At 45.1% G+C, this 10,829-nt stretch overlaps 1 protein-coding gene across 6 annotated transcripts in view; it reads right to left on the bottom strand.

The window, feature by feature from the left end:
* Nucleotides 1-420: 420 nt before the first annotated feature.
* Nucleotides 421-10,829, bottom strand: part of Usp (retinoid X receptor ultraspiracle) — a 56,673-nt gene continuing 46,264 nt past the window's right edge. For 5 of the 6 annotated variants that reach the window (XM_076827197.1, XM_076827196.1, XM_076827193.1 and 2 more), the window contains 3 exons: nt 4,420-4,726; nt 3,113-3,438; nt 421-1,860 (listed from right to left, as the gene is read on the bottom strand). In XM_076827197.1, coding sequence (XP_076683312.1) covers nt 1,587-1,860; nt 3,113-3,438; nt 4,420-4,726 — 907 coding nt within the window. In that variant the 3' untranslated portion in view covers nt 421-1,586. The remainder of the gene's footprint in view (nt 1,861-3,112; nt 3,439-4,419; nt 4,727-10,829) is intronic. The other variant, XM_076827195.1, reaches the window with a different exon arrangement.

The following is a 10,829-nucleotide window of genomic DNA, read 5'->3' as shown; positions in this document are numbered from 1 at the left end:
GCTCCGACACATCTCCAAGGGGGGAAATAAAATCTTTCCAATAGGACAGTGAACTATCACGGAGAAACATTTACGCCTGGTATCGCCGTTACGCGTAGCGCGCATAAAATTACGTGGACACAAATGACAGAAATTGGTTCGAGAACCAACGACGGTGTCCGATAAAAATATTCGTGCAATTCGCCGTACCAAAAAGTAGAAGTCACTCTCGACGAGAAAGCCTTTTCGGCGCTTATACATCAGCAGCGCGTCAAGTACTCCCAATACCCTGAGGATACATAATCTTTCATTCGTCTGTTCCTCTAACAGCATACGATCTCGACATTTCGTTACAGGCATAAGTTGTCTGCGCTCGTGTATGTCTGTGTGTCTGCGTGTGTGTAAAAAAGAAGAGCTATTATTATATATATATATATATTCATATATATAATTAATAATGAATTAGTAAGTTGATCTCTTTCTATACTCTAAAAATACAAAACAATAAATTATCGTAGTGCGCACACGTGTAAAACGCTTCTGGTTTTATACAAGGCGCGCGACGCCTATATATGCAATCGTGGCTCTTCCAGTGTGACGATCCGAATCGAGGCAGAGTTGGAATGTAAAAATATACCCGAGTAGATTGCGCGCGGATTGCGTCCACGTCGAGCACCGTTGTAAATCGAGTAAAACTATTTTGAAAGACTCGTTGAAGTAAAGAGACCGGGAGGGAGAGTGAAGGGGCACAGAGCGTAGAGGCAACAAGAAACGAAACGACAGTGCGTGTCTTAGGAACTTCCATGGGCTGCGGGCAATGCAGAGGATTCAACGTGGGCGCAATCGAGGCCCGTGAAGATCCGAAGATCGGTGATCCAGAACGACGCCTTCGTTCGAGCAACGGCATAAATACCATCGCCGAGTAGCTCGAGAGGTAGAGATCGTTCTGATAAGACGACAGCAGCTTCCGTTAAGACGTACCAACTGGAAGAAGCTACCGCGCAGTGCCACCGTTTCATCCGCCTGGCAAGAGGAAGCCTCGCCGGATTAGCGTTCGTTGGATGGAAATGGAGTAACGCGATTGAACGGCCGCGTGAATAGAGTACTTCAATGAACTCTGGTATTTAAAAATCACTTGGAAGTGTAATGTTTGAGAGCCGTTTGAATAGCAAAAAGAAGAACGATCAATTCGATTCGAGTCCCCCGCGTTTCAAGCCGACACCCCCCATCCAAAGAACGCTTTGCCCGCGTCGAGACTTCCTCTTGCGAGTGCATCGTGTTGCGACTTCCCACATGCTCTCGACACGAATCGAACAAGACCGCCTGCTATTACGTCGGCCACACGATGCGTTAACAACGAGACATAAATAAAAGGGCGAGAAGGGGGAGAAAGTAGTAAGTAAAACTTCCACCTCGCTCGGCTCGAGAATACCTTTCCCGCGGAGGCGCCAGTACCGAAGAAGATTTGCGTACATATCTTGAATGCCGTGTGCTTTTCCCGTTTCGTATTCGGTGTCGCCGTCTCGCTCGGATATACGTGTTCTCGCTCGCGGCTCCTTGTTCCCTCAGAGATCGGTGTGCCCCAGGACGCGGCACACCTTTTGCTCCTAAGGGTCCGACCGCGACTCCAGCATCTCCACGAGGAAATCGTCGATCGGCACGTCGCCGATCATCTTGAAGAAGAACAAGTGCTCCAGGCACTTGAGCCCGATAGACCGGATCGCTGGCAGGCGCAGCAACAGCTTCGCGAATCTGCCCGCGTCGTCCGGCCAGGCAACGCGACAGTAACCCTCCAGGGCCGCGTAGATCTTCTCGCGCAGCAGGGTCACCTCTTGGATCGACTTCAGCCCTCGGACCTCGGGGTTGAAGAGGATGATAGACCTGGCGTGGTACATGATTCGTTAAACAAGAATATCAGGGGGTGGAAGAATGTTTCGAGTGGAAGGAATGACAAAGATCGGTATGATGCACTCGATAAGTGCATTTATGATGTAACAAGGGAAGCTAGGCAACCCGAAAATTCAGAGAATTGTGCAACTCTGTGTGCGAGTGGAGTAGTTCGTCCGCAAGATAAACCTATTTTTTGTTAGTGACGTGGAGCGGGTTTAGGGGGGTGAATCACCCTTTGAAAAAAGGCAGATTTTCTTTTTCGTGGAATATCTTGAAAACTGTGAGAGATGTCGAAAAAAAGTTTAAACAGAAGTTGCATCTTTGTTTTATAGCTACAAAGCTGCATACAAATAATTATCGAAATAAGGATTAGTGATGGGGGTAACTCGGGTTGCATAACTTCCTTTGAAAGTGTCGAGATTCAGATTACATCAAAGGTGATCAGTAAACTTAAGGGCAGGTTTCAAGGTTCTAATTAACTGGATACTCTTACAGGATAATTGAGGCATTAAGAGCAAAAACGAACTAACCCACATTTTTTCTGAAATTGAATTTGTAGCAATAATTTATTCCAACAGGCTGTATTAATATAAAATAGGAAAAATTATTTTTTTCAATGTGGGTTAATCCGTTTTTGCCCTCAATTCCTCAATTGAATTGTGGTTGTATCTATGTTAGAAACAAAGAGAGTTCACAACATTCAGGTTTTTTTTCTCAGTGAATATAATGAATAAAAATGTCAGGTGCCATAATGAGCGACGTAAGTAAAAATTTAACAAAATTTTGCGCATTCAAACTTCAAGTAAAAATGGAAAATGTCGAGACTTAAAGTTTGAATGCGCGGAATTTTGATAAATTTTGACTTACTTCGCTGATTCTGGCACCTGCGATAGCGGTACTCATAATGATTAAAGATCAGTTTGGCTTTTTGTTTCAGATGAGTCTATGAGCTGAAATCACTCCCGTCAGAGAGAGATATTTCTTTTCAAAGGTGCAATTTATACCTCCAGATAACATAAAGAAAAACACAATTAAAAGTGTATTTAAAAAATTGTTCCGTATACCTTAAAAGCAACCCAATAAATAAAAGAAAAGTTTGACACTGTTATTCATTGTATTCACCGAGAAAAAAAAACCTGAATGTTGCCGAACTTTGCGGCGTGATTACAGGAGTGACCCCTTAAGTGTTGCAGTAAAATTAACCAGCAAACTTCGACGAATCCGTCGAAGGACAGATACTGACCTCAGGCATCCAAGCTCGGTCCTGTCCATTTTCATTTCACGCATTTTCGACACAAGCTCTGAGAGCACCCTGTCGAATATCGTGCCCACGCCAGCCTGCTGCGCCGAGTTCCGGTGGACGGTGATGCCCGTCGCCAGCACGATACCGTCCTTCACGTCGATGGAGCGGTGGGAAAACGAGGCTATCAGCAGCTCGTTCCAGCCGGCCCTGAGCAGAAGTACCTGATCCTCCAGTGGCAACGACGTAAAATGCGGGATGTGCTTAGCCCATGCTACCAGCTGGAACAGCTGTTTGTTCGTGGCGTTGCAAATGTGCGACACTGCATTCTGTGCATTACAAGAAATGCCGAATTAATTGAGGGAGCGTTCCGCGGAACACCACTCCGCGAGGACGTTTCACCGCAGGCGTTTCACGTACGCGGACGAAACGGAGCTTCTCGCAGCTGCTGTGCATCGATTCGCAGAATGGTGTGCCAGACGACATCTCTAATTGCTACGATCGTTTCACCCTGGCGAAATCTACCTCACCGAGTATCTTGTCTCGGACATCGAAAGGGGAACCTGTCTGTGTGACGTTGGACACGTTTGTGACTCATGATGGAAGGTATTGGAATGAAACACTGTAGCTTCTGACTTTAGAGTTTGTAATAGTGTATTGCCCGAGGCAATTTCAGTGATTTTCTCTTGGAGGCTCGAGCAGCTCTCTGGGCTGAATTTAGATAAGTAGCCCTTCTGGATAAACCTCCTAGGGTGGTTGCTACTCCGAACAATTTTGGCCGGGGTATTTTATCGAAGGGTACGACTCGATGAATTTTTCCTTTTCTTAATCATACAACGATCATATTAAATAGCCACTAAAGGACGTCTCGAACGAGTTTAATTCAATCACCGAGTCTGTGGATCCAATGTCGAGAATAAATTGATTTCATCCCGAGGCAGCTGTGCCGTTCAAAGCTCTCCTCTCATTCGTGCACGTCCCCTGATGACATCTACACCGTATCGAACCGATAAATGAAACGAAAATACGAGCTTTATCTCGGCGACATGTTTGAACAGCGGCTAACTAAATTAAAATGTATTTTAACTCCGAAGGGACTCGCTTAATTTATTCAAGCAGCCTTCGATAATCGACAGAACATACAATGAGATATGTCGTCGAGGGCCAAATGACGAGGGAGACAATTATATGTTCGTTGCATTAAGAATGTCGACGCGAGTCGTGCACCCAGGGTTGCTCGAAGGTTGTTGGACATTCGTAAACTGGTCGGAACGTACCGTCCGCTCGCCCCTTTTGTTTAAACCATTTACCTCGTAGTTCCCTTGTTGCTCCATCTTGCACTCGACTCGTTTCTCGGCCTCCAGGATACGCTCGATCGGCATGTCCGAGTGCAAACTGCTCGTGCTCTCCACCTCGCTCTGATCCCTTTCTCTGGTGCGCTGACGTTCCTCCTGGACCGCCTCCCTCTTCATCCCCATGGCCAGACACTTCTGGTATCTGCAATACTGACACCGATTTCTCTGCCTCTTGTCGATGATGCAGGACTTCTCCTCGCGGCACGCGTACGAGAGGTCCTTGCGGACGGTCCTCTTGAAGAATCCCTTGCAGCCTTCGCAACTGGGCAAAAACGAGGACACCCGTTTAGAACCCTCGATCCATTTAATTCCCGTGCCTCGGAAACGTCGGCACAAGGATTTTAGAGGTGATGCGAGACGAGGAAGGAGTGGGCGGACTGAGGATTTAATCTTGGTAGGAGCCGAGTTGAATGGATAAAATATTTTTAATGCAAATTCAATGAGATTCATTAGGTGATTATAAGAATTTATTTAAAGAATAAAATTCAGTTTTATTGGGCTTTTGCTTCCTCTGGGTGCGTCACTGCGAGGAATCATGGTGGGTCAAGGAAGTGGTCGAAGAATTTAAGGGCACATGGTATTCAGAAAAAATAGGTGAGAGTATTAAGTTAAGGTAAGTTTGTAAATTGATCTTGATCGAGGCCAAGCAATGTAGAGATGGCGGTTCATTTGAAGTCAGATTGCGAGGTGTTCTACCTATCTGCATACCTATTTATTCTTTATTTCAAATACACTTTGGATAAACCGTGGCTGATATACTACTTTGCGTTCACCCTGATGTATTAGATTTAGATAATCAAAATATCATGACTCAGAGGTGAGGAATATATATTTCTCAATTAAAAAAAGTGGAGAGTCCCTAATAGCTTCGTAAGATGTTTCTACGTGACAAACACGAATTCCTCCTGCCGAGATTTAGCGTTGCTTCGAAATGGAGGGAAGTGAGTCACCACGAAGATCAGTCGTCGACTCGTGTTTCGTAAAATCGTTGAATCTGACCAACGACTCGTTGGCAGTTTCTATCTCTCCGTTTCGTTGACTCTCCGCACGACCGAACCGTGGATTCGTCCAATAAACTGTCCCTCGTTTTACAATTCCTCGCGCGTAACTCGTACACCGCATCGAAAACATTGTCGCCGGGACAATCGAAAGACGCCGCGCGAGTAATTCAGCCCGAGGAAACAAATGGGGGAGGACTGTTTACGTCTGGGAACGTTGCAAGGAGACAATTACGAGGGAATTATTTTAGTCCATTGTCTTAACAAGTGATCAACGTGCCTCGAAATTAGAAGAACGCGGTGTAGGGGCTGATAAATGGCAAGGGATTTCGCTAGAAAATTTCTGCCAGATTAGATTTCTGATCTGAAACTTGCAAATTCCTACTTTTATGAATATGTCAAAGGCATTGGTACATTAAAGCTTCGAAACCCAAGAAAATTTCGAGTTGAGGGTCGAGAATTGAGAGTTTGAGGAGTTGGGAGTTTCAAGAGTTGAGAGTTTGAGGAGTTGAGAGTTTGAGGAGTTGAGAGTTTCAATAGTTGAGAGTTTCAAGAGTTGAGAGTTTCAAGAGTTGAGAGTTTGAGGAGTTGAGAGTTTCAAGAGTTGGGAGTTTCAAGAGTTGAGAGTTTGAGGAGTTGGGAGTTTCAAGAGTTGAGAGTTTGAGGAGCTGAGAGTTTCAAGAGTTGGGAGTTTCAAGAGTTGAGAGTTTCAAGAGTTGAGAGTTTCAAGAGTTGAGAGTTTGAGGAGTTGAGAGTTTCAAGAGTTGAGAGTTTCAAGTGTTGAGAGTTTCAAGACTTGAGAGTTTCAAGAGTTGAGAGTTTCAAGAATTGAGAGTTGAGAGTTTCAGGAGTTGAGAGCGTTTCGAAGCCTCACAAATTTTCAGATTCAAATTTCGAGAATTGAAAAATTAGCTTCGACTTCGTCCCTATTATTAACTGTATATGTGTATGCCCTTTCATATTTTCCATATTTCCAAAACAGATAAGCGAATTAAAAAAGAGAAGTAGTTGAGGGTACGCAGAGGGTTGCACCTAGATGTATCTAAAACAAGATCAAGGTGCTACCCCAGAAAATTGACGTAACACGGTATGATTCCGCAGCTCGAAGTACAAATGACGAACGAAGCGATCAAAGTATCCAAGTCTGGCAAACGATCCCATCATCGACCATTTTTCTACTTTCTACCTGCATTGAATCCCGGATGGGTTACGTTTTCGAGGCGGGGCCTGGGTGCAGGGTCTTCGTTTTTAAAATTGGAACCCCTCCAGAAGTCCCGCCGCGGCCAGAAAACCGGCGACATTCCGGGAGGAATTTATTTTCGTTGCAGCCACTCGGTGTATTTTCGAGGCGGCTCAAGCGTGGCCAGAAATTTCATATCCCTTTCTCCCGTTTTCACTTCGCGCGACAATAACAAGTGGAGTGCCGTTCCTTTTAGCGAAGATAGAGAAACTCGAGAGGAACAGAAGAAGGGGCGCGAAACGTACAGGCGAAACGGACGAGGAGTCAAATTTAGAGAAGCGTAAAGAGGGAGTTGCGAGGGGAGGCAACGGAAGAAGAATGAAAACTCGGGGGAAGAAAGGGAGAATCAGAAATGAAATATAGAAAGCAAAAGGACGTAAAAGCAGCGCGCGACGAATGGAATCGCGAGCACGTAATGAACGCGGTGCTCGTAAAACGTTTTAGCGCGTTCATAAAGCAGTTAAGGATAAATCAAGTCGTGTCCCTTGCCACGAATAGTTCCCCTTTGTTTTGTCTGTAAATTCGCCCACCCCCGTGGAACGAAGAGAAACGTTACGATACAGTAATCCCATTCCGTTGGACACTGGAATACCCGGCCTCCGCCGATGGAGAAAGCGTACCGTGCGAATTTATGCGTGTTTTTAGCAGCGAAATCCGCTAAACGCGTCGGGACAATAGACGAACGCATCTGTCTTCCGTTTCCGCCGCTGCGGCGCGCGAACAAAGCGATTGGCGAGCTGCCGTGACACGAAATTTTCCTCGAAATTCTGCGCCATTATTTTACTGCAGATTCAAGGGCGCGATATATTAATCATTACTGTGATTAATTGTATCTGCTCTTTAACAGCAAATCGTCTGTTAGTAATTTCGTAGTCGACGCCGTTCTAAGCTTACTTCTTAGACACAGAAGAAGCAGATACGGTTTGAGAAGCCACCGCTTCAATTTAAATTAACATCGGAATCATCGGTGGTTTAAACTTCTAGAGTACGCCGAGGCTGAATGCGCAAGGTGCAAGGCCGTGGCACGTGACGAAACCTCAGGACCACCGTGGAAGTCGTTTGATCCCGCCAAGTTTACACGAAAGGCAAATATGCACACGTTCCTCTGCAAGTCGCGTTTCTCTACTGAAACGTGGAACGATAACTTGTTACGCACCATAGGGACTTGCACTGGGATTTTTTAAGGCGATCCAGTAATTTCAGCGAGTCTCTCGAGGAATTGTAGAGTTCCCGAAAGTGAAATGGAATGAGTACCTGAAGGGTAAGTGAGAAATGTCGCAAAACAGCTTTATCGAGAAAATTAAGTTTTAATACTTCAGTCCATCAGTAAAGAAACGAGGTTTAATGAATTTAATTATCTTATACAATTTTCTTATTATTTAATTTCTTGTTCTGCCTTGCTGACATAAACAGAGGGGACATTCCTAATTTTTTTCCAGTGCAGAGTGGAGATTTCCTGATTTTAATCAGAATACTACATTTTTAACGTTATCTTACGATGGTATTTGGACTTTATAACTGTAGCCCCAGTTACCAGCAACAAAATATACTAATAAATCACGAAAAATGGACATTTTCCCCTTAGCCTTCGTCTGTCCAAATAAAAAGAGGAAGGAGTCGAGGAAGACTGTGAAATTGCTAACGAATCCAATTAGTCCCCCCAATCGAAAGTGGCAAAAAAAAACCCAAACAAGTCCACCCTCTGTGAACGAGATAAGAGAGACTCTCCCCGCGTTCTCGCGTTGCATCTGACACACGGCGCGCAAGCCCAGACCCTGATAATGGCCGTGATTGCTTAATTAGCTGCCACTGGAGCAAAGTGCCTGCACGACCAAGACGCAGACAGTCTCTCCCTCTCTACTCTCTTTCTCTGTCCCTCCCCTGCGGTAGGAACTACGGCTGGCTAGTCGTCCTAACCTCATGAGCCGCAACTCGCGGCAAGTCCAAGGTTGGCTGGGGCTCTGATGCAACACGCGCACGAGGCGCGCTGGGTCCTGAAAACCGAAGTGGGGGAGCGAGCAGCGGAGTCGGGGGACAGATAGTGGGGTGTCTGTGTGCAGTCGGCGGGAGTTGCGTAGTGAGGCCGAGCTGTATGTGCGCGAAACTGGTGATAGATCGAAGGGTTGGGTGATGTTTCAAACAGCACTTTGAATTATGGACGCGAGGCGTGCAGGAAGGGTGTCAGAGAAGATGCAAGTGGCAGGGGGTGGTGAGAGAAAGGTAGAATCGGCAGAAATAGGTTTAACAGATGTGGGGGAGGAGGGCAATAGAATTGGGACCAGCAGAGCTGGATCCAACAGGTTGGATCCAAAAGATCTGTGACTAACAGAGCTGGAATCAACGGAGTTGGGACCAGTAGGAGTGAAACTAATAGAATTCGGATTAAGGAAGCTGGAGTCGACAGGAAAACCCACAGAAATTCAAGTCCCTCGACAGAGCGCACTGTACAACACGGTCTCCGCTAAATTGAAGTAGTACACGTCAAGCATACGTCAGACGACTTCGCTGAAATAGGAGATACCGACTGAATAACTTGTGAAACGCGTATAAATCTGCCAGCAAAATGAGCAGACCTCTCTACCCTCCCTTTCGTCGTTACGCTGCGGAGAATTCACGCGAAATCGGTAAGTCGCTGGAAGTTTTAATTGGATAAGTTCCTCAGGAAACACGAGTGAACTCTGCTAACGAGGCTGTAGTAAACACCCCTTAATCCCGTTTCAAAGAGAGCAAAACCGATGGGAAGATACAGCTTTGTGAAAACCACCCCATCGAGTACTTTTCGACTACACGCAATCTTCACTTCCTTTCATTATCTTACGTAAACTCTGCGACGAATAAATCCCGAAGCATGCGATCCATCAGGCAGAAACTGAAGACCGCGCGTTTTGCAACGTTGCGAGAAATTAAACGTCAACACTGAAGCGGTCTCTGACAGCTTATCAGAAGGATTTTCCTCTTACCTTGGAAAACAATGCAGAAAAATCAGTGGGAACTTTCATAATCGCGTGATTTTCATGATAGCAGCCCGATGAAATGTTGTCTTTATGATGGACCATCGTGATGCTATCGTCCACGCATATTTATGAGTGTGCGTGTGTATCTAGTGAACGCGCGTGGGCATCGAAGTAGATCAATGGTTCCTGCGAGACTTTGCTCGCGTGCTGTGTTCGTTATCGTCGCCTTAATCGATTAAGAACTCGTCACCGATGTTTTCCACGTAGCGGACGTCATCGACCGATTAACTGTCGCGCGTTGCACGTGAGCTACTCTCGAAAAACTTCATCGTGCTCGAGACAGACGGTGGAAATCGATCGGCTGATTAAAAAGAAAGTAATTCGTCTAATTTTTTTTTTTGTATTTTTCCAGCGAACAGCGCGCCGAGTGCCGATTACTTTTCCCATTCGGCCCAAGATTAAGCCAATCCCCGTCCGTTCGACTTACGTTTCTGATATGAAGCGAGAGAGACGGACGGTCGAGGGTCACGATAATTCGAAAAATACGCTTTTATCGTTGCACCGAAGACGCTTTATCGCGCACGGTATAGGTGAAACGACGTTTATGAATTCGTTTCGAAATCGCTGCTATTGAAAGCAACGATTATCGAGCGAATCCGAGAACCTTGAGCTGGTCGTTCCAGCGATAGGAAAGCGGTTTGGCTCCCTACGAGCGAATCAATCCGTATTCACAGCAAGATATCTCAACAAGCTTGCTGAACGAACCAAGGAAGATGCTCCGTTTCAGGAGTATGTAAATTAATCGCTTCTAATTGTCGAGACGTAAGCAGAACTTTTTAAAGACATCACTCTCCCAAACTTTAACACAGTGTTCCCCAACCTTTTTTAAGTCACGATCCCATATTATAACATTCGAATAACCTGCGACTCCCCATATAAAATAAGTTAAATATAAAATTAAAAATAGGTATTTCAGAATATAATTCTAACTTAATTATCTTCAATTATGTTAATACATATATTAAATATACTTAAAGATATTTAATATATTTAATTGTCTTACATTTATGAAAAATCAGTGTTACATCATTAACAGAATACAGCAATGTATCCATATTAAAATAAATTAGCGTTAAAACTCAACTAAAAGTACCCCCTTGAGGGTTGCGACCC

This window comes from Andrena cerasifolii, chromosome 14 (assembly GCF_050908995.1).
Source record: "Andrena cerasifolii isolate SP2316 chromosome 14, iyAndCera1_principal, whole genome shotgun sequence".
NCBI lineage: Eukaryota > Metazoa > Arthropoda > Insecta > Hymenoptera > Andrenidae > Andrena > Andrena cerasifolii.
This window is presented reverse-complemented; position numbering and strand designations above follow the sequence as displayed.